Source organism: Leptonotus elevatus, chromosome 3, assembly GCF_054856555.1.
Source record: "Leptonotus elevatus isolate MCC_2025b chromosome 3, RoL_Lele_1.0, whole genome shotgun sequence".
NCBI lineage: Eukaryota > Metazoa > Chordata > Actinopteri > Syngnathiformes > Syngnathidae > Leptonotus > Leptonotus elevatus.
Window position 1 is genome coordinate 12,021,440 of NC_141241.1, and position 23,867 is coordinate 12,045,306.

The 23,867-nt window shown below is 38.2% G+C and overlaps 1 protein-coding gene and 1 long non-coding RNA gene across 3 annotated transcripts; one reads left to right on the forward strand and one right to left on the reverse strand.

Moving 5' to 3' along the window:
* Nucleotides 1-2,607: 2,607 nt before the first annotated feature.
* Nucleotides 2,608-14,537, reverse strand: zfand3 (zinc finger, AN1-type domain 3). 2 transcript variants are annotated; one of them, XM_086071918.1, is made up of 6 exons: nucleotides 14,176-14,537; nucleotides 11,218-11,258; nucleotides 10,304-10,498; nucleotides 8,992-9,057; nucleotides 6,266-6,490; nucleotides 2,608-4,371 (listed from the first exon to the last, which is right to left on the reverse strand). In XM_086071918.1, the coding sequence occupies exons 1-6, from the start codon at nucleotides 14,256-14,258 to the stop codon at nucleotides 4,217-4,219; spliced, it is 765 nt and encodes a 254-aa protein (XP_085928044.1). In that variant the 5' UTR covers nucleotides 14,259-14,537; the 3' UTR covers nucleotides 2,608-4,216. The 2 variants fall into 2 exon arrangements, with proteins under 2 accessions (XP_085928044.1, XP_085928046.1); XM_086071920.1 differs by lacking the exon at nucleotides 14,176-14,537 and adding an exon at nucleotides 13,871-14,141.
* LOC147176953 (uncharacterized) lies at nucleotides 14,071-16,266 on the forward strand. Its single transcript, XR_015094420.1, has 2 exons — nucleotides 14,071-14,293; nucleotides 14,411-16,266. It is a non-coding gene; the product is annotated as an uncharacterized LOC147176953 (long non-coding RNA).
* Nucleotides 16,267-23,867: the final 7,601 nt, after the last annotated feature.

Below are 23,867 nucleotides of genomic sequence, written 5' to 3' on the forward strand. Positions count from 1 at the left end.
TAAATTTACAATAAAAAATTATAGGTTTTCATAAAAAAATGAAATGAAATGGATTTTTTTTTAAACTAATAAAATAGTTCACATGAAATGTTGACGTCTATAGTCGTCAATGGCAGTGAATGAGTTAAACACCACTGTAGGTTGTGTTTGCTCTGTATTATGGGAAGAAGAAAAAACAGATAGGCATGATGTTTGCTTGGCAGAAGTTGAGCTGCACTGTGTTGGTTTGCAGCAGTTAAAGATCTTGACCCTTACCTAATATGTTCTTTGTGGAAATCCTAACAATCACCCCATCATATTACAGACAGTAATTGCCCCTATATATATATTTTAAGAATATTGTGTGGCAAGCTTTTCACCGATCTGGATTTTGACACCTGAAAGTGAGTCCAAAATATGCATGAGTTACAGTTTGTGCAGAAAACATCACTATATCATTTTCTATAACCCGTCTCCTCTCTTGTACCGATGTGCCGCCAACAAAACAGCAATGTCAGTATTGGATGTTGCCATCCGATCCTGGTAATTTGTTTCAGGCTCAGAAAAACATAGTGACACACCAACAGGAGTGAAGTCACTGACATTGGAAAGAAGCCAGAAGAGAACCGAAGAATATTCACAAAGTACGAAATGAAACACAGCAACAATAATCTGGATGCCAATCGATTGCTCAGTGCTGAATGAGGTGCCCAGTTTTACATACAAGCAAGGTCAGCATCAGAGTTTAAGCTCCTTTTTTACAACTTTAGATTTAATTTGGCATGACTTAACGCAACCTTCTTCATAAGTAGATGCCAACTTCCAGCAGTTCCATCCCTCTTTAGGTAAAGCAGGACTCCGAGTAGCACTGGCACTGGAATTGGTCCAACTCTAGTCTTAAAAGTTGCCATTTGATCAGGTCGACATTTCCTGTTCCCACCCCCCCCCCCCCCCCCACTACATAAATTAATGCAGCTAGTCCCCCCAAGACTCATTGCTGCTGTCAGAAGACTCTTTAGTTTAAATTCTCCATTAGCAAACACGGATGCGGCTGCATATAAACATATTAGTTAAGTAGATGAGAGCGCCTTTATAGCCGCTCCCTTTGTGAGCTGTAAACACATGCTGACATCACTATAATGAATTGGCCAGGATGCGGCAGATGGCGCGCAGCCATAAGACACATGCGGGGGGAAATGTATCAAAAAACTGTAAATGCTGTTCTATGAGCTCATCAGGTATGCTACTGGAAATTAGTTTATAAGAAAATGATTTATTTACCAGTCATAGGCATAACAATCAATCAACTGCAGAAGGTATACTTACCACGTTTATCCAACCTGTTGCCACTCATACAACTTTCTTGAAACGTTGATAAATACTCAGTATACGTTTAGCATTGGAAAAAAAAACGGGGATGGGGTTGTGGACATTTCCATGAATACGGGAAAAAAACAACCTCCACAACAAATATGCCAAACCGCGAGTATGACTGTAGTGGTTGCAAGTGAGATTTTTAATACTGTGTGCCTTCGCTCCCAGTATTTGTTGTACACAAGCTCATTGCAGGGGGTACATGGGAGGAAACACTTGTCATTTCACTAGCACGTCAATAAAATTGTATTTGTCCACAATAACTTGTACAACAGCCACACGCCAGCTCTGGTCTCATTATGACTGATTAAAACAAAGTAAAAGTGCTTATGGGTCTGAATATTACTTCTTTTTTTTTTTTTAAGTATTTTGTTTCTAATAATTAAAAAGTTTAAATGCCTGTTTAATAGGGATGTATTCAAAGAAGCTCCTTTTTTTTTTTTTTTTAGCTCTGCACAACAAAGGCAGGTTTATATTAGATTTCTCTTTTATGTATATTATATTCAAGGCAACATATTAATGTTTGTTTTATTTGAGTTAGAGTGGAGAATTAAGTGTTCAGAGCTCAATTGGAGCCCCTAAAAGTAAAAAGGTTTTTCAACAAATAATCAAATAGATTAAGTTTCGTTAACAGTCTTTTGAATGGCATTGGATTTATACCCAAATGTTAGAACTTAACTCATTCACTGCCATTGACGGCTATAGACGTCAAAAATTCATTTGAACTATTTCTATTAGTTAAACAAAATATTCTACTTTTGTTAACAAGAGTATGAAAACCTAGAAAAAAAATATTGTTCATTAAGAGCAGATATAAAATGTGTGATTAATCATGAGTTAACTATTGAAGTCATGCGATTAATTACAATTTTAAAAAAAATTATCGCCTGACGCGGCTTAAAGATTATTTAAAATTTGGGGCGTCAGGCGATTATTTTTTTTGAATCGTAATTAATCGCATGACTTCACTAGTTAACTCACAATTAATCACAAATTTTATATATGTTCTAAATGTACAATAAAAAAAAACTAGGTTTTCATACTCTTGTTAACAAAAGTAGAAAAAAATGTTTAACTAATAGTAATAACATTTATTTTTGACGTCTATAGCCGTCAATGGCAGTTTATTAATATCAAAGGACTTATAGTTTTGCCCCTTGTTGAAATATCAAATAGTTACAAGCGTGCAAAATACCCCTGTCTCCAACACTATAGACTCCAATATTGTACAAATCAATTAAGTAGTCCAAGAGACACTTTGTCTGATCTTGATTTATTCTCATTAAAAGGGGGGAAAGCAGGAGGAAAGCAAAATGTAAGTCATGGAAAGAAAAATATATATAACAATTTTGTAATATTTTTTAAACCCCCCAAATACCATATTATAAACAAACAAAAACTCTACACTTAGGTGTAAGTCAACTTGAAAAAGCAAAAGAAAAAAAGGGGTTTCATAAGTTTTCTTCATGGTACACAATATTCAATAAATTTTTGTTCAAATCTTCTAAAGTCAACATTACAATTTTTTCTTTTTTTAACAGGAGGATTTATTATTCGCTGCGCCTCATCTAGTAAGAGGGAGGGAGAGGCAGCAGAGAGCAAAAAGGCAAACAAATATCAGAGTATTGTCAACATGATTAGCTGGAAATCAAAACACTGGCCAATGTCGAGAACTGCTTAAGTACCTGAAGGTGGAAGAATGAAAAACCCAATAACCCTGCTAGTGAAGACCTTTAAAAATATGTATAACCAAAAAAAAATGCTCTGAACCACCACCAACACCTCGAAAAGAGGAACTGCCAAGTCGAAACAGCTCAGCTTTAGTCCACGTAGCGCAAAATCAAACGGCAATGTGTGTATTTACAAAAGTGTCAAAACGCTGGAAGAGGATGTACAATGCAGGCTGTCAAGAAACACACCAACATAAACCCGTGCGTGTCGACATAATGGGTAGGTTTTTACTTCAAAGGAAAAGACTGCAAGGTTAAAAACAAATAAAATAAAATAAAATGATGGGGTAGGGAAATTATTATTGCTGTCCAATGAAAAGCATGCATCATCAATTATTTTGATGTTCCCTCCTTTTTGCCACACACAAAAATGATGCATGATTTTTATTGGACAACAACATATGTTAAGTCTTGGTCAGTCCAAAAAAAAATCCAAAGATGACTTAGATAACTAGTTCAGTTTTCCCCTCGGGACAGCCTGGAGGCATTTGAGTCAAACTCAAGAGTTGAAGATTGGATGTCTTTGACAAAAATCCTGTGTGAAAAAGAAAAAAGAGGGAGGAGCTTGGAGGAAAGAAGCTTCCATATCCTGAGGTGGATAATGGCCAGGTTGATAACGATTAGAGGTGGCTAAGACACTGAGTCCCGTGGTTGCATGTCTTGCTTCGGTCAAAGAAGCCGTTGTGAATGACTTCTTGTTGAGGTAACGAGACTAAAAACTCTCATTGTCCTCTTTATCATCATATTTTCTTTTCTTTGAGGTATCGTCATCAACTGGCTTCCTGGACAAACATTTGTATCAAGCGTGCTTGTCCTCTTAATGCTTTTGCTCATTTGTTAGTCCACTCACACGTGTGAAGTCGGGGAGGGAAAAAAAAAAGGGGAAAAAAAGAAAAGAAAAAAGAATTGGAAAGTCCCAAAGTCCTTTTGCTCTCTCTTGTTCTCGTTTGTGAACTGGGGTTGTGTTTAGTAGCAGGGATACAATCAAGCTGACAGAAGCACAAAAAGTCTGGGATGAGTGTGGATAAATGGGATTTAAAGAGAGCGAGCATCCTTTTAAATGGATAGGCTGTACAAAAAAAAAAGAAATCCCTGCTAGGGCTTTTGTGTAGAGATTCTCTCTTGGGCGGCGCTCAGGAGCACTCCTCTCCGATGCGCTGGCAGGAGCGGCCCACCTTGCGGTCCAGCTTGACCATTTTGAGGACGGCTTCTTGGCGCCCGCTGCCCAGGTGGTCAAACAGACAGTCGTGTTGCTCCGGGAGCCGATGCAGCATACAGAAGACATAACCTGCACATGGGAGGAGGAAAACGGTTGAGATCCTTTGTACAAGTGGTACTGACAAGATTCATGGATCAAACGCCCGTTGCGAATTTGGCTACTCAGCATCATTGCTGGAGAACAGCATGTTCTGAAAAAATATATATTGAAAACTGAACAGTGCAGCATTCAAATGTTTTGAGAAGGTCAAATTAAGTTCGCCAAAGAGACATTTTAGGGTTTGACCGATTAAATGGCCGGCCGATTATTATGGAGGACCAAAAACTGCCAAAATTTAAAATAAATAAATAAATGTAAAAATAAAAACAGATATCAAAAATATAATTAAAAAAGGAAATACAAAAAAATTAATTTAATTTTGTAATCGGCAATCTGTATTTTTTCTACCACAAATAAGTATCAGCATCGACCTAAAAAAATATATATATCAATATCGGTTGGGTCCTAGTACATTATGTTAAAAGAAACTAGTCACTGTTGGTCAGTCACTCATGAAAACGACCCGTTGAGAACATTGAACAGCATGCTTCAAAGGTTCTTCTGTATCCTAAAAAATTCAGTTGGACAAACCCAATGAATCATAATTTTTCTCTTTTCAGTCTGTAAATATACAGGCTGTAGAACTTGTAGCCACTGTTGGGAGTCTTGCCACGCATAACACATCTTATTAGTTGTCATCTTCTTTAAATCCATTCATTAATACACATAATAACACTGCTGGCATTCTATGAGCAGTGATTAAAAAGCCCAGTTTGACAGCTGCTGGATATGCAATTAAAAACATTGTGATTGCACAGCGCACCAATGGAGTGGAAGGGAGAACATTATGCAACATTAAAAGCCTCTCAAATGGAATGAATGTGGAATATTTCACCTCGCCAAAAGACTACAAAATTAATGCACGCACTGTAATACTTTGCATCAAAACATTATCATTTATAAAGTAGTTCACCGGAACCTTTAATGTTCGTCATCTCACGTGTGAATGTATCAACTTTCACAAAGTGAACAGAAGTACCAGCAGAACCATTAGCAAAGCAATTACCTCGATGGTCAGAAATCACTCTAATTGCATCTTTTCAAAGTAAACAACAGACTATTAGGGATGGATGTACCATGCACACACAAAAAAAGTGAGTCAATTTGCAATTAAAAAATGACTCCGGGGGTTTAAACAGATGGTCTTTAAAGCAGTTGAAGCACTGTGACATTTTAAGTACGTTCATTTGTATGCAAACAAGATGATTAGCAAGCACGGTTATTGGTTGCAATTGCATTAGTATTCCTTTTAATTGGCTTATGTTTTACTGTATGTTCAAAGTGAAACATTAAGGCCGTCTACACGCCCCCACCCCCGGGTCACGGATGGGTGAGCGATACCAGCCTTATTTCAAGATATTGAATATCCGTGTAGGCTGCTTATGCCAGAAACCGATACCTAAAGGCAAAAAAAGTTGAATCCTCCTCGCCAATTAGTTATCGCAATTGAATGAAGGGTATGTCAAATGTCTCTCAAACCAAGTTCCCTATGCAGTATGAAAAATGATCTTGTGATTAGCATTGCATTAGACTAACATGACGCTCTACAATATTGTTTGCCTCTACATTTTCTCCACAACAGTTGCTTGTATTTTGTTTTCAACTCTAGTTTGACTTGATTAAACTTTAATATATGTGACATTTATTAGTCATTTATTGAGTTTGTATGTATGTGGCCAGGTCTTTAATTGAGTTCTGCTCTCAGTCTAATGCTGAGACAGCTTTCTGGCAAAAGAGGTGCTGTAAAATCTGTAACATTATTTGTGTTTAAAACGGTGAATTCAAACTAGTAGCTTTAAGCATGTCAACTGAGAGGATAGAGTGAATATTCTAAATGTGTGTTCATGCGCTTGTGTTGTCGTACCGCAGCGACAGGAGCCCAGCTCTTGTTGCACCAGCTCCAGTTTGGTTTGGCAGCGATGGCAACGCTTGCGGCTCCGCTGTTTGGGGCCGCCGCGAGATGACGCGGAGGGTGATGACGACGACGCAGAACAAGATGACAATAACGACGATGATGACTCCTCAGCCCCCGGCACTTCACCCACTCTCGCTCGCTTCTCAGGAGAACTGTCGCTTTCTGACTCGGAGGCTGCAGACACATAAAGAACATAAATAAAGGGATAAAAGAGGCACAAACCATAAAGTAAAGCAATTTGAACATGGAGGGCATGTTGCATCATGACATTACAGACCTAAAATAAAGTTATACACAATATGACATCTTTAGTTATAACAAAAGTGTATATATTTTTTAATACTAAAAAAAATTACAAAAAATGCTATCATCAAATAGTAGTATCAGCTCTTTTAGACACCATTCCTCAATTAATTACCTCCATTTAAATAAATACACACACAAAAATCCTTATGTACAGTAAGCACATGCATCTCTGCTGAGCAGACGGTTTTAAGAGAAAGTGCAGCAGCACAGTGTATTCCAAAGTAAAAGCTGCTTAACATTTCACCATTGATCCAAAAAGAATTGCATTTTGAGAGTGTCTTAACGGAGGATAGAAACAGAACGTCAGCGAGGAGTTGAACAGCTTTAAGAGGGGATTTATTCCATGCAGGACAAACACATTTGTGACAATATGATTTGAAAAAATATTGTCCCAAAGCATTACACACTTTTGCTTTTAACTCATTCACTGCCATTGACGGCTATAAACGTCAAAAATTCATTTTAACTATTTCTATTTAGTTTAACATTTTCTCCCAAATTTTGTTAACGAGAGTATGAAAACCTAGACATTTTGTTTTTAATAATCTTTTTTTTTAAGAAGAGAGTATTAAAATTAGGAGCGTCAGTCGATTAAAATGTTTAATTGTAATTAATCGCATGACTTCAATAGTTAACTCACGCTTAATCACAAATTTTAATCTGTTATAATTGTCCAATATTTTTTTCTTTAGGTTTTCATACTCTTGTTAACAAAAATGGGAAAAAATGGGAAACTAATATGAATAGTTCAAATGAATTTTTTACGTCTATAGCCGTCAATGGCAGTGAATGAGTTAATGTTTAAAAAAAATTCCACTTTTGTTAACAAGAGTATGAAAACCTAGAAGAAGAAAAAAAAAGTACATCTAGAACAGATGTATGATTAATCGGGAGTTAACTATTGAAGTAATTAAAATTTTAAAAATGTAATCGCCTAATGCGATTAAAAAAAGAAAAAAAAGATTAATAAAAATTAGGAGCGTCAGGCGATTACATTTTTTTATCGTAATTAATTGCATGACTTCACGAGTTAACTCACGATTAATCACAAATTTTATATCTGTTCTAAAAGTACAATTAAAAAAATTTATGTTTTCATACTCTTGTTAACAAAAGGGTCAAAAAATGTTAAACTAATAGAAATAGTTCAAATGAATTTTTGATGTCTATAGCCGTCAATGGCAGTGAATGAGTTAACATACTTGGAAAAATGTGTAAAACATTGTCATTTTTTTCATGAAAACAAAAGAAAATATTTTTTTCTTCATTGCTATTTTGTTTGTGCTATTCTAAAATACCTTACAATTTAATTTGAATTCCATTTAAAATAAACTAAATGGGTTTTGCCTGATCACTCATCTTACATAGTATTCTGACATGTTATGTAAACTTATGAGCACAACTGCACAAGTGTAGTATGAGATATAATGCCCAAAACAACGCTTTCTTGCACATTAGTGTCCGAGTCAAAAGAGCTTGAGAGGACACAGGAACAGCATGTACCTGCAGCCAGTTTAACCGGTCAGCACGACTTTTCTCATCAATCCTGGAGACTTTTCCTCTGGCCGGGCCGAATGCAGATCAGCGCTCAATAAATCTCTGGGAACTAGGCCAAGCTGAGCTGCCAGATTCTACCGCTCCACACCATCAATATGAGTGTGTGAACATATTCGAGCGCACCAGTGATTGTGTGCACGTGCGTGTGTGTGCATGTCGTTAGCACATGACCGCTTTCCTCCCTGGCTTTCTTTCATCTATCCTGGCAAAACTCGGTGGCAAATTGAAAGCAACTCAAACTCATATGGAGTACAAGAAAAGGACAATGAAGTTTTAAAATCGAGCATTTTAATCCCAATGTTAAATATTTAGAAAGAAGGCTTAAAAAATTTGTAACCATAATAAATAATGGTCTGTGCCTGGGCTCCCCCTACAGTACAGTAGAGGGGAAAAAATCCCTGTCAAATCAAAAGTTGACATCCACTCAACAACTACGTATAATAAGATTCCACCGTTATTAAATTGGGCGTTCTAGTAGGTGAGCCATGGTTGCCATAGCAATGAAGTCACATGTATGTACAAAAATCCACGTCTCATACATTGTATGCATCACATGACTTACAGGTAAAAAGCAAAATAAAAGGGAATTCAGACCAGTCGAATGTTTCTGCTGTCACTTATAGCAGATCATTTGATCATTCTAGAACATTTTAAGCTGAATTTGCTATAGTTTAATGCCAAAACTTAGCATAATGCTACATACACAACTGCTCTCATCAGCAATACTGTTGCCTATAAGTCTGCAAAACTCCCAAAGTCCATAGCTTAAAATGCAGCAGGGTGAGATGTTTTGCAGTCTAGCAGAGACGTACCTGATTCAAAGGAGCGTTTTGTAGGAGTGGTGAGTGAGCTGAAGGCTGTGTCTGTGCTGCATACTTCTGCAACAGAGATGCAGTTCAATAAGACAGGGAAGAGATGCGTGACAATGACTAAATGGTGTTTACTGCCATATAGGGTTCATTCTCACCGACAGACTTTAATAGTGTATTGAATTTTCTTGTAAAAGGCATCAGAATCATAAATAATTCAACAATAAATACTATAAATATCGAGGAGAGCGGAAAGGATACTTCTGCAACATGCTAAAATAAAATGCGTAATATTGACAATAGGACAGAAAGAATAGATCCTAACATATACTGAATATTTATTGTGGCAGATGAGGCCCAGACTCAATGTAAAAAGGCCAAAAACTGGTTAAAGCTTAAAGGTCCCATAGTATGAAAATGCACTTTAGTAGGGTTTTCTATCAATAATATGCACCCCCGGCCTGTCTACATTCCAACCAGGCATGAAAAAAGTCCGTAACATAATCATGCTTCCAAAGACAATTTTTTGTTGTTTTTTTTTTTTTTAATGCTAGAGCATACAGAAGGCTTTGATACAGCCTCTGAACTGAAGAGAATGCTTGAAGCAATGGTAGTTATTACAAAAACGGCCAGCCGAGTAAAAGAGATTACTAGGGCCATGTTGCAAAAAGTTCTTTCCCCACTGTTTTAAACAGATTTGTGAATAATGATGAAACTTAGCAATATACTAATGCTAATTGCTGCAAAACGGAAACAGATAGAAATATACTTCTTTCCTGATTAAAGAAGAGACCCTAATCTTTCTTTTGGTAGGTTCCATGTTTTTATAGCAATACAACACAATATTCTGTGGGCCTTGCAAAATCAGTCAAAATCCAGTTAACCAGCCGGGAGCGAAGGGGGTTGCTTCAGTGAAAATGGCGTAAATTATTACAAGTACCTGGTAGTATAACAAGGAAGTAGGGTAGAGTGGAAATATTTACTGCTTCAAATGTCTTTTTTTTTTATCATCTCATCCTGGACGGGCCTTAGCGAAATAACCTTGCCACCGTACAGCGGTGACGGATGCCCTGGCAATTGCACGTGTCCTCTTCAAGCCCTCACACTGAATAGATAACCCTGAGCTTTCATCTACACTATCAGAGCCATGGAGGACAAATATAGTCTGGGAAACTGCGGCTTTATCGAGCTGTCTTCTACACACACAAAAATCCCTGAACAAAAAGATATTAATTTATATGTGGTCATTATCATTTTTATGGATCCCTTTTATTTACCATGCACAATATACACCATTATCCATCTATTAACTTACCGTCCTGAGCAGGTAGAGAGGTCACTGCTGCATCTCCTGGCAAAGGATCATCTGAGGTGTCTGACATGGCTATGAAGGACTGACTGATGCCTTTATTTGTTTCACTGCAGAATACGTCTGCTTGACTGCTACTGCTGCTACTGCTGGGGCTTGAAGAGGCTTTTGAGGCACCGTCTGGCTGTTTCTTCTGAATGTCTTTGGGAAGGAAAAAGCTTTATGTTAAAGTCAATATCAATATAAAGTCATTATGAGAATGTAGCAGAACTTAAGAATTAAGTCTTATTATAAGTGCTTAAAAAAAACATTTTTAATGTGTTTATTGTCTACAAGTTATTTCATAAAATTATAGTAACTGCATTTGTAGAATATGAAATAAGCACAAAAAATTCCCCATTTTTATCTACTTTAGCGGGCTGATATTTTGCCCCCTGAAAATGACATCACAGTGCCAAAGCTTGTGTACTTCACATGACCAAACCCAGAGAAGGGAGCCATGACGTGGTTAGACTTTATTGTAAAGAAACGTTTTGACTGATCAACAGGGGGTTTTAATGTCTACATAGCAAAAAGTCAGACTGTGTAAAAATCATCAGCAAATTCAACAGTCATTCATTTTCAAGAAAAGTTCAATTTACTTTTAAGTTTTCTGAGCGGGTTAATTTAGTACCTCTCACCATGTTGGAAGAAAAAGGTAGCAACAACAGTATCTGTGGAGCAGTTGTCAGGAGGAATAATGCCAAGTAGTGGTGGGAGACAGCTTAGGTACACAACATTTCTCCCCAAAATAGCACATTCAGCTACTTTCTTTTAAACAGTAGCCAGACTAACTGAAGGGTAAACATAGTTTGGGATAACAGTAAAACGTATTCACAGCAGCGAAGTCTAAACTGAAGATAGAAAAAAGAACAACCAACCTGCAAAACATTTGGAGCACAGATTCATTGTTTTGCTGGACCTGAGAAAAAGAGCAAAAGTTTTCACTAAAATGTCACTTGTTCAATTTTTTTCATATGATAACATCAGGTTGACATGCAAGGGAGAAGACTATCTTCAGGTTTTCAACCATGATCCAAAATCCCAGGCTGAAAATTACTTATTTGGGAACCCTGCACAGACAAAAACATCATTACCTTGACCGTAGAAGCGGATTCATCCCTGTCTGCACTTCAGTAGAAAATGTCTTACTGTTTGTTAACCCTCTCGATTCTTTGATGAAAAGTATGGGTCGCTGAAGCTTTGCTGATTTCAGCGACAACACACACACAACAGTTGATTCTGGCTGTCCACTGAGAGATAACTCATTTCTTGTCCAGCCTCCCTCCTTACCATCAGTGCACCGAGCGTCACGTGACGGTCAGTCACATTCTATATTATTCGGAGCACACCTTTGTATCCGTTTCTGAAGAAGGGGTCAGTTGCGGCAAACCTGAGGTATTTCTGTCATGCTTGCGATTGATATGACACAGAATGGAAGTCTAGGTGGAGATCGGAGAAGCAACCTTATCATTGGGACCACAATATTGAAAAAAGTAAAAACTGCATTATTTTTTCTAGTATGACAAAGCACTTTTCTATTCTGTTCTAAGCAAATTAACAGTTGATCTTCTGTTGACAATGATACTAAGCCAGAATGGATAGCAAAGATCATGGGATCATTAGCACAAAACCACAAGTCGACTGATAAAGTCAAACATAACTGATTCTGGAACAGAACAATTTAAAATTCCACCAGTTAAGTCACACAAAATGTCTGAACTTGAACCGTTGTTATGGTGGACCTGGCATTTGATTTTGATCTTGACTTTTTGTGTACAATGAACCCCTGCTATGCTGCCGCAGTTAGCAAGGAATCTACAATTGGCGCCCACCCAAAATGGTTTCTCCTGCCTATAAAAGCCACAAGATGACAACGAAGCACTATTTTTCTATGAGACAAGGTTGTGGCCTGGAAAAAAATGGAATTGCTCCTCTCACTTCAACATATTGCCTTGGCCCCAAGATAATACGAGTTGGCACAAAAGCAATCAAGTTACATCCTTGTTACAAAAAAATAAAACCCAGATTCAGATACCAAAGCTACTTATTCATTGAATTGTGTACACTAGCTTTTCTGCAACACTACTAGCAAATAAATGCATACATTGTCCAGCTAAAAATTAAAACTCCTTTACTGGTGGAGGTAATCAAATGAGATTTATCACAGTGGCAGGATCAGAAACATAAGCAGGAAGGTAATGACAACATGCTTGTTAAGACAAAGGAAGTTGGAGCACAGCACGACCAATCAGTCCCATAGGTGGTCCACCGCTGCTACTAATGAAAATGATTGGAAGAGACAAGACGGCAAGCTCTACCACCTGCAAAACTGCATTTAATAGGCACAAACAAAATTAGCTGTTAAATTTACTCCCCTGTTTGTGAAGGACTGTACTAGTCTAGAGTAAAAAGTTACAAAGGTTTAACTTTGTTCACAAATGGCGACATATGGCAACATAGTCTTATGGCTTTGATAATGACTTATTAAAGCAAAACCATGAAGCTTTCAGTTTTCATTGATTATGGCAGCACCATAAGGACAATAGCGGTAGTGTTTTTCCTTTAGGAAGACCACATTTCCCATGAGGACCAGCACATAGTGTCTGTCGTCTTTGAGCTCATGCCAGTGAGTAAAAGCCAGACTGTCTCCTTTGTTCCGGAAAGCCTCCCTTTTTCTTTTTTCTTTTTTTGTCTCCTCAGACAAAACTTTTTGGTTGTTTTGCAGCTTCTGCAATGACAGCCGCAATCACACACGTAGATGTTCGAATCGACTTCTGTCTTTGTAACAAATGGAGAAAGGGGGACGTATGACGTAAAGCAGTCCATATTTGTATTTTTTTTTTTAATGTGGCAGCGTTCCTACCACCCTCCTCAAAGTTGCTTAGTGCCAGCAAAAGCGATACAGGCCCCCTTCATGACAAACGTGTAGCTGTAAGACGATATTTCTTTAGCAGTCTTATGAAAATATTTGTTGACGGTTGAAAATGTCCTTTGTATTGCTTCGGCTTTACTGCGGGTACCGTCTTCGCAGCCATTCTTTTAGATAAATGCATCAAGTCTCTGTGTTTGTTTCTCCAATATTTGCATTCATTTCAATTAATGCAACCCACCACTGCTGTAGGTGTATGTTAATATCATATGCAATTAACTTAGCAACATTAAAATCCTATTTCAGTTTTTTTTAATGCAATTGTTCCGTTTTTCTCCCTTTGAAAACGTGCTTGTGAACTAACTGTACATGTCTCTTGAGTCAATAATGTACTTTGTAATTGTGTGTGAAATTGCCACTGTCAAGTCAACACATTCACAATAGGATACAATGTGGTCTATTATTGGTGAAACAAAAAAGACAAATAGTGTACAGATATGTGTCTTAACACAATATGTACTGTATACAAAACTAAACGTGTACATGGCCCATTCAAATACTTCCAAATGTTAGGATGCCGCACTTCCGCGGTGCAGGAAGACAAAACAGTCGGTGAAAGAGGGGGGTTATAACAATAACATGCCTAGAGAAACAAACCTTACCCCAAAGTTTGTTTGTCCGTGTATTTGGACTTATACTACACTGTGTTACGAATCCTGTCACACCTGTGACACGAGCTGGATTATCCATCTTGGTCTCTCGGTGGGAAGTGAACGAGGCCAGCTGGGGTTAGCTCGCAGCTAATGCTACAAAACAATGGGGAAGGGAGGGGAGGAGGAGGAGGGGGCTCATAACAAGCTCATCCCCGCTTGAGCTGCTAGTGCTAATGGCTAAACGGCTAAGCTAACCGTCGACAGTGAAGCTAAAGCGACACAAACAAGATGTTCAAAGAGGTTCCCGGTCTTACCCCCAGAAGCCGCATGGACAGCGCGGCGGCACGACGTTGACGTTACTCGGGGGCTTGCTGCCCTCGCTCCCGGTGTCCCCCATGTCGGTCTTCCGTGTTGAAGCTCTCCGTGTAGCAGGTGAATCCGGGGATGGAGCGAGGGCCTTTCAATTCGTCTATAGATCCCTCCCGTCTGGTTTCGTTCAAAACGCGATGGCCCGACGAGTAATCCCCTTTTTTTTTCAAATTTCCACAGGAGTGGAGCAGTTTGCCGACACGAGCGGCCACAAAGTCCGGTAGATTAAAACAGCCTTAAACGAGAGTAAAACATGGGAGCCGTCAAAGCCGATGACGGACGGAACCACCGGGGATTCCTGGGCCGATCAGCTGGAGAGCGGAACAAACCACTGACACAAAGATAGGGGTGTACCGGCAAACGGGGCAGCAAGATGTTCTACGGGTGGCATTATTCTGGACAGGGAAGCTGGAAGTTTACTCACTAATTAAATTATGCCAACAACATATGTCAATATTCGCAGCATTAAAATGCCGAATGATAAATAATTGTCTGAGGGAGCTCCTGTGTTACAATCGACATGGTAGGTTCCATGAACAACTCATAAGTAGGAAGCTCACGTTGTAAAAGTATTTTCTAGTTCAGAATCAGATCACCATTTCTACTTTGTTTCATTGTTCGTGTCGACTGTACTCCAAAAACGGTATTATTATATATTATTGTGCCAATTTTCAATGTTCTACACCTTTCACATGTATCCACTGATTCAAACCATTCTCACTTACAATAGAATATAAATTTTCCAATAAAATTCCCAAATTTAATTACCTCATTCTTCAAGCAATTACAATGCAAGAATATTCCGCTAGCTCTGGACATTTTAGGAACTATTTATCACATTAACAAAATCCCCAAATTTTCACAATGAAAATCCTAATTTAAGAGATGTTTTGCAAATTTGACTCCTCCTTCCATTTTTTCAATCCAAATCCAATTTAAGGACTCATATTCTGCATTTCAACAATTCAATTTACAGTATTTCACACAAATTCGCAGCATTTAGGGCACTTCAACTTTTGAGCATTTACATGCCATTGCGGAAATTGCATCGTGTAGTTAAGAAATATGTTCATATGTACTGTCCCGTGTGATTCTTAGGAAAACAATGCAATGCAAATTAAGCAACGACATCTTACAGTTGTGTCTATAACACTAAGTTGCTTTGTCTGCAACATTAACTTATGTGCTTGTCGATGTGGGTCAGTCACAATGACACAGCCTGAATTATTACACCAACTTACTGTACTGTACTCTCTTTTTCTTTCTAGAGTCCCAATAGACACTGTATACAGTCACACCCAACCACACTGCATATGTATCACGACCCTTGCCCTATCCTGTTCTGCCTAGTACCCACCATCCTGTCCTTTTGGTTAGTCGTTATGACACTTCCTCATATGGTGTACCTTCCTTCACAGATAAGAACATTTATCCTATGTAATGTTAAAGTAGCTCTATACCATTCACTGCTGTAGTTCTCTCTCTCTTCCCTCAGTCTGTCCCTTCATGAACCTTGTTCTTTCCGGCTGTTCTTCCAATAAATATCACAATATAAACAACCAAGGGGGCATATTTTAAACGAGTTCAAGTTCTAGGATAAAAAGACATACAGACTCACCAGAGCAGAACAATTAAAAAAAAAAAAAGGTGATTTAAAAAGTGACCAACATTTGTTTTCAGTTTTGTGCGTGGGTCCTTGATCATTTTTTAAACATCCTCTTATAATAGACACGTTCACCAAATTCATTTTAACTTATATCTGTGACTAACCCAACCTTTCCCCCCAATTTCCCGGGGTGCGCTATTGTGATTTTAGGGGGTTTGTGCTGATCCATATGCTTTTCAAAACCGATGAGTTTCGAGCCATGTCCAAAAGTTACATCGCTCCTTTTTCTAAATTGTTCTTATTGTTGTCATCCAGATAATCACCCACAAGTTATTACCATTAAAAACAAAATGTTAATGACTGTAAATCTCTGAAGTCTTCGCAAGTCTAAAATTAAATATGACTCTGCAGCAGCAGTTATTTCCCCATCCATGAATGTGATGTTTTTAGTTTTTGTTCACCCTCAACTTTGAGCAAAATTCCCTTTGGAGCCAGAGTGGTTTCATCCAACAGGATAGGCCAGGAAGTTCTTTCTGTCTGCAGGGGAGAACATGTGGGCTGTGGATCTACTTGAAGAGCGATAGATAGCTGCATGTTCGTTTGCTACAAGGAGATACCACAGAGGATTGATTGCACAATCACATTTTCAGTGTCGCTAAGGGCCATAATCCAATACAGCTCCCGACAATGCATGCTAAAGTCCTGTTTGCCTCTCTGATGCCAAACTTTTAAACTCCCCTAAAACTTTTCTGCTTAGCTATTTGTTGTGCTGTCTAAAATAAACAAATGGTAATGGTCAGTTCGTGGAGCACGCAGGGACACAGTTAATTATTACAATCCTCATTTTGGGCCTCTCTGTGGAAAAGTGCTTTACTGCTTTTTCGGCCTCATAGCCTGAGTCCAGCCTGGGGCTCGGTGGTCCTCTAGAGACGTGCTCAACACAACTTCAAAGACAAATTCCCTCTTACATACTGTATACCCCTCTCTCTCTTCCACCACACTAATAAACACTACAACTTTAAGAATTAATTAGACACTGGATGAAACACAGGCTAGACGTCTTGCTCCTTTAAAAAAAAGTTCCAAGTGTTGAAATATCTTCGTATTGATTAATGAATGATTGAAATGTGTAGCTAGCCCCTTTAGTTTCCCTAGTTCAAAAAGCAAGATCCATAATGATTAGGGGGAGTTTAGTTTGAAAGAACTTGGGACCCCAAACACCTATGGTGTGAATTACAACAGTGTATGACAAATACAACTTTGTAAATTCGGCACTGTCCCTCAATTCCCCAGATCGGAATCCAATCGAGCACGTCTGGGATGTCATGTATCCGCATAGCACCGCAGACTACTCTAACTCCCAGGAGACTAAGTGCAATTTCATTACAAGCCTGCCCAGACCTTATAGGGAGTGCATACAGGCATGGCAATACACACTACAGAGCCGGTGTGGGTTCAACATGTGATTGCGATTTTGAGTAGCCTATGATTCTGATTCCAGTCCCCTATGCTATCTTTCAAATTTGTCCACTGTTCTAGAAAAAATGGGGTCTCCATCCTGACAATATCAAAGGTGTTTGCACAGAAAAAAAAACACTATGCAATGTGTATTTTGTACAGTAGCGCATCTCAACCAATGGAGTAAATACTGATTAGCCAGCGACACATGCCTTAGTCCACGTGTCAATAGATAGTGCCGATTCCCGACCGCTAATGTGAGAGGGAGCCACTCAGAAACATGCTCTAAATGGATTGTATGGGAAATCGATGTCAGCACATATGTACATAAATGAGTCTTTGCTATCTTTTAATGCCATCTGCAGATAGGCAGCCCTGCTTGTTATTGACTGGAGGACAAGCCGAGGGTGTTTATCAGAAAAACGGGATTAACTTGATGTCTGATAACTGTGAAAATGCCAGCGTGGGTTTAAACAAGCGCATTCTATGAATGGCAGATGTTTATTATGGATGCGAACCTTTAGGGATTTTTGCAGGCCTTTTCCAAGCAAGGATTCCTATTTGGGTTGTTCAAATGGACCAGGCAGGTTTCATAATAGAACATAGAACCACACATGTGGACGAAATTGATGGTACCCCAAGAAAAACCCACATAAGTCATAGAAATAACTTGAATCTGATAAAAAATAATAATAATAAATTCAGCTGAATAAAAAAAAAAAAAAACGAAGTCATGAAGCGGGCCTGGACAAAAATGATGGTAACCCACGAAAAGAAGGACATGTTCAACCAAGGTGTGTCCTCGAATTAGCATCACATGTGTCTTCAAACTACATCATGCAGCCCATTTAAATTGTGACATGTTGTCACTGTGCTATTTGGTGACATGATGTGTACCACACTAAACATGTCAGAGGAAGCGAAGGAGCGAGGGGGGGAGTGGGGTGTGTGTGTGTGTGGGGGGGGGGGGATTATAGACCAGCACGTTGGAGGTCAAGGCTATAAGACCATCTCTAAGCAGCTAGAATAGATGTTCCTGTGACTACAGTTGCACATACAGTATTATCCTCTACTACCTCTGACTATCAAAGTGAAATGTGCTCACTCAGGAGTTTGGAGGAATACATTATTTTGTATTGTATTTTACTTTATTTACATTTTCGTAGAGTAACATTTGCTTTTTCTTAAAATAGACTATGTGTATTTTCATTAATTGGATCTATTTTAGCTTTATTTTCTTAGCTGCTAAAAGCTGATTGAATGTGGCGAATGATGTGATCAAGACTCCAATATGGAGGTTTACCGCCCAGCAAATGTCGCTTGACAGATGAAGAGGAATGTCTGACAATGAGCTGCGAGATCATAACCAGCCTGTGAAGCGCTGAGGGCTGCAGGCGGTGTTTAGAAGTGCGCACAGATGGGATAAACATCAGAGAAGATGCTGCCAGACACTCACTAAAAGCTGTTTTGCACTCCTCCATTCGAGACAAAATTCCCCCTCGAACAACATTGTTTCCTTTTTGTTCTTTCTTATTTTCCATGATGTATTTTCCATTTACTTCACCTTTGAACACTCTTCTCTCTTTCACTCCCTATACACACACTTACTGTGTGCGGGATGTGTAGGGAAAAGCGCCCGTGCATCAAGCAGCATCTCCAGCCTGCCCACCATCTCGCTATCTGCTGATCAAAGAACAGCTAAACACGCACCAAGTACAGGAGCGGCCACAGCCGAGCAGCCGCTGCAGCACAATTAGCAGGAGAAATGTACAGACATGCTCCCGAATTCCCTCAGATTGCAACACACTCGTACAGCACAGATACGTAAAGGCAAACAGATGTGCCAAAAGGAAACAAATGCTCAGAAATGTTGCAGGACAAAAACGTGAACAATTAACTAAAATAGCGAAACGATTCATTGGACGATTTTGCTCTTTTAAAATCGTTGTTGCTTTATGCATTAACACAAATATAATGACATTCCCAAAAATTATTTAAAAAATTAAATTAAAATAAACAAATCTGCCAATTTTTGCTTTTGTTGCAAATACTATAGGAGAATGTATTGTAAATCAGTAAAATATTCTTACTGTAATTCATATCTTTATTGATGTGAGCATTAAGTAACAAAAAAAGAAGTTATTTAATGCATTATATTTTTGAATTAATTGGCTAGGAGTTATTATGTACTTTAAATTAATTAGCTACCAGAATTTCATTCAGCCAAATATTGGCTTTTTTAACTTAATTTTAATTTAAAACTTAAATATTGGTATCAACCTCAAACAATCAATTTTGGTTGGGCCCTAGTTTTAACAACCTTAAACAGTTGCTGTGCAAATAGAACAGAAACAAAAAATGACAAAATAGCAGTGCGACGAGCGAATTGCGATTAATAATGTATCAGATGTTGTTTATTGTACAACTTCAACAGCGACAACACCTGCCAACTTGTGTTTATCCAGCGTATCCATACCTGCAGCAAACCATGCTGCGATTTTAAGATTAGTGAGCAGGCCGTCCATGTGCATGTGCGTGCAAGAATGCGTGTGTGTGAGAGAGAGACACTGAGCAGAACAGAAAAGAAAACAGAAACATTGCCAGACAATTTAAAAACAGCCTTCTCGTGAGTGTCTGTGAGTATACGCTCTCTCAATTGTGTTCTCAGTGGAATTTAGATGGAACTCGTTCAAAACATGAAGCAGTTTCACGGGCAGCTTTGGCTCTGTTGGTAAAGCGCGTGGTCCAGTGACCAAATCTCAGCTCCGACCGTACGCTGTCAAAGTGCCCTTGGGCAAGACACTGAACCCTAAATTGCTCCAGGTGGTGCATGAATGGGTGAATGTAAGCTTCACTAAAGTGCTTTGGGCACTGTGATGGTGTAGATAAAGCACTATAAAAGTGCACTCCATTTAAAATTTTACAACCAGGTTTAGTAAAGTGAAGATCAGTGGGTCTGTACGAGCATTGTCTGCATGCACAATCTTTATCAAACATGGCTGACATGTGTTTTCGAGTGTTTAAAAGAATTAGCACAGTGTATAGTGAAGGGATGTTTATATAGTCACTTAACTACTGTGGTGGTGCGTGCATTTAAAAAAAAAATGATATTGAGCAATATTACCACTACAGTGTATTAGAATTTATGCCATGTTAAAATGGAGGTTAATAACAAAATATAAAGCATTATTGTGGATACATTCAGATAATAAGTCACCAACATCCGTGGAACTTATGGGCGCACGCAACATTTCTGAGTCTATTGAAACACCAATTGTCGTTAAAGGTGCCATTTTGATATCGTCTTAAATACTGCATAGGTTAGTCAATGTAACATGCCATACAATTAATCTAATAAACTTTCATGTACTTCAGTGCTGCTGTTTTGGTTAGCAAATGAGTTCAAAGTGGCTTAACATTTATCTTTTTAAAATCCAGCCAAAAATATAAGATTTTTTTTAAAGGCTAATTGCTAATTAGGGTGTGCTGTCTATTAAAGGGAAGGCTACTGTTTGAGGAAATATGGTAATTTAGTCACATTCATTAAATGAACTAGAAACAGACCTCAATGACGGTTGAACAATTCTAAATGTCTGTTGACTTGTTTGGTTGAAAAAAATAAATTATAAAAAGAACATCGCTTATCAAGTGATATTGTTTCACTTCAGTTTTATAGGTGGTAATAAAGCACATTACAAATCTTACGAACTTTTGTTATACCATAGGTCCATTTGCCGCCACCAGGTCCCAGTTTCAAACAAATGTAATAATCCCACTTTTAAATATAGTTTTCAACCGCTTATCTGCAGCATTTGCTTTATTCTGCTGTTTTTCATGAAAGGTCGCTGAATTGATTGCAATGTTCCAATGCAAATCATAATTCAGCATCTGATTAGAGGGGGGGGGGGGATCCTAGTAATGTGATGATAAGGATATGCGGATAAATTCTAATCAGAGCTTTTCACTGTATCCCTTTAATGAGTCCATCTTTGAGTGTCTTTTGTCTGTGTGTGTTGGAGTGCTCAAAGGTTTCATCAGTATATTTAGCATATTCCCTCTCAATCAGTCGAGATTGATTAGGTTACTCTCAGTCAATAACTGAACAGGAGAAACTGCGCTTGATTACATCACAGCGAACACAGCAGGTCTTATTTTATTAAAAGTCGTCGCAACCCTGCAGACAATATAAAATCCTGCGCTGGACTGGATGTTATGTTGAAAAGCAAAAATGTTTTAATTTTTGTGTCTTTTAAATTCAGCGCGCTTTTGTTGGGGGGCTAGTTGTCGTTACCAACCAAGTAGAAATCTGACATTTGATGATCCAGTGAGTGTTCTTTTTAAATTTGAAACAATTTTTAAAAATAATTTTAAATAAAAAGGGTCAACATTTGCCTTCTAAAATGTATTTTCCATGATTGATTAATCTGTACAATACAGTGGTTTCTTTATTTGCACGTTTAATTTATCCTGCAGCCATGCTTGTCATATTTCCCCGTTGAAATGCAATTAATCCGTTACAGCCACCAAATAAAAGAACAACAAACATTTGTATTGTGCAATTTCAATAAATACAGGAAATAGCACTCTACAGTATTGTTCTCCATAGAAACATACAGTCATAATTAAATAGAATGTTAAGATATAGGCAGGTTCGACAGCATTGTGTTGAATTTATTGTGTTGCTCCCTCTGGTGCATGTGCCCTGGCCACTGGGGGCAGTATAATTTATACATACGGATATAAATAAAGAAAATGGTCACTAATACCTCATTAAGCTGTAGTAATATTCTTCATTTTTTGCATAGAATAAATGTATTGTATGTATTGTATTGTTTATATTTTGTCTGTCTATAGGCCTATGCATTTCCGCATCGTTTATGTTCAAATTTCCGTTGGGGTTTATCACACCGCAACACTGATGATGATGCTTTTGTTAGCCCATGTACTCAGCTTTGCATCTTGTGTTAGCATTAATCTAGTGGACTTTCCTAAGGGAAACATAATGTGGGCGTGTCAATAAACATCTTGAAAACAAAACAGTTGTTCACTAGCAGCTAACTATTGCATGATGTGACGTTTGCTGCCACCATCTAGTGCACGTATCTCAAAATTGTGTCCGCAAGTCAAAGCAAAGAATTGGCCAAGAGTCTATTTGAAAGGTCGGGTCATTCATTCATTCATTATGAGTTTCATAACTACTGTCTACTGCAATACATTTTTGTCCTGTGCCGTTTGGCCTTGAAGCCTTGTCCTCAGATCCGGTAAACTGCTCATCATTGTCTACATTTGCAAAGTGTGAGCTTTGAGGGGTTGACTGTGCAGAGCAGAAGCAGTGTTTGACAAAAATCAAACAGTGTTCACAGCCAAACACAACAGCCTGAGGTTTTTCTTGACACTTCCACCCTAATTTGGCAGAACGCAGGAGGGATGTTTTGGTTTTCGGTTTCGGCCGTGAATTCTCATTATGATGCATTCCTAGTAAAACAAAAAGAAAATGTCTGCCGCATGCCCTCCTTGTGTTTGTGATATTTGCATATGGTCAACCAACATTTCACAGATGTTCTACCGTGTATTAGCACCCCCTTTTCCTCTCACATTACAAAAACATAGGCTGCATGTTCATTTCATTAAAGACTCAAAATTGTCCATCGGTGTATGAATGGTTTTCTATTTGTATAGGCCCTGTGATTGACTGCCAACCACTGCAGAGTGTACTGCAAAGCTAATGAGACTTTTCCTTGAATATATATATAAAAGTAAAAAATAATAATAATTAATTATAAATAAAAAAAAAATAATAATAATAATAATAACAGCCTCCCACTCATGATTATTATCTGTTGTGCTGTGCAGCACACTGTGTTATGTCAAGCTGGGCACGATGATCTCAAAATCTGCAGGGGAGTAGTCCTATCTGATGGAGGCTTTCTTCTCTTGCACCTCCCCTCTTGGTCTTGCCTTCACTTGTGGACCACCGTGATTGTGTCCAGTCCTCAGCCTTTTCCCCCCATCATGCTGAGTGTACCTTGACTCCTTTCTTTCCTGAATGCAACACTTCTATCTTTGTCACCAAGTGTCTTTAGCCACTGTACATATACTAGTACAAATAGTGTTAGTAACTACTGCACAAAAAAAACTACAAGTTAGTAAGTAGTCTCTGTAACTCCTTAAAAGTACATTCATCCATTCATTTTGCAGCGGAGCTAACATCACCATTCTGATGTGTGTGAAGTTTTTGTTGTGAATTTTTATTATATGACCCAAAATGTTTTATTTCAAGACAAGGTGTTATAACGTAGACAATCTTAGAATTTCTCTTTAATGAGAGATGTAGTAAATAAATATAACCAGCAAAAAATACACACTGATCTTTGTCAAATTGTGTTTTTAGCATTTTTCAGGGTCTGGACCCATGGACAACATGGAGTTATTGCAACAAGTCTGGTCGAATCTTGCATACAATTGTAAATATTATATGGAAAATATTGAATATGCTATTTCTTAATTTATAATTTTGACAATGATGACTAAAATGTAATTTCTTATGTGTGTCTGATAGAGTGTTCCTGTGTT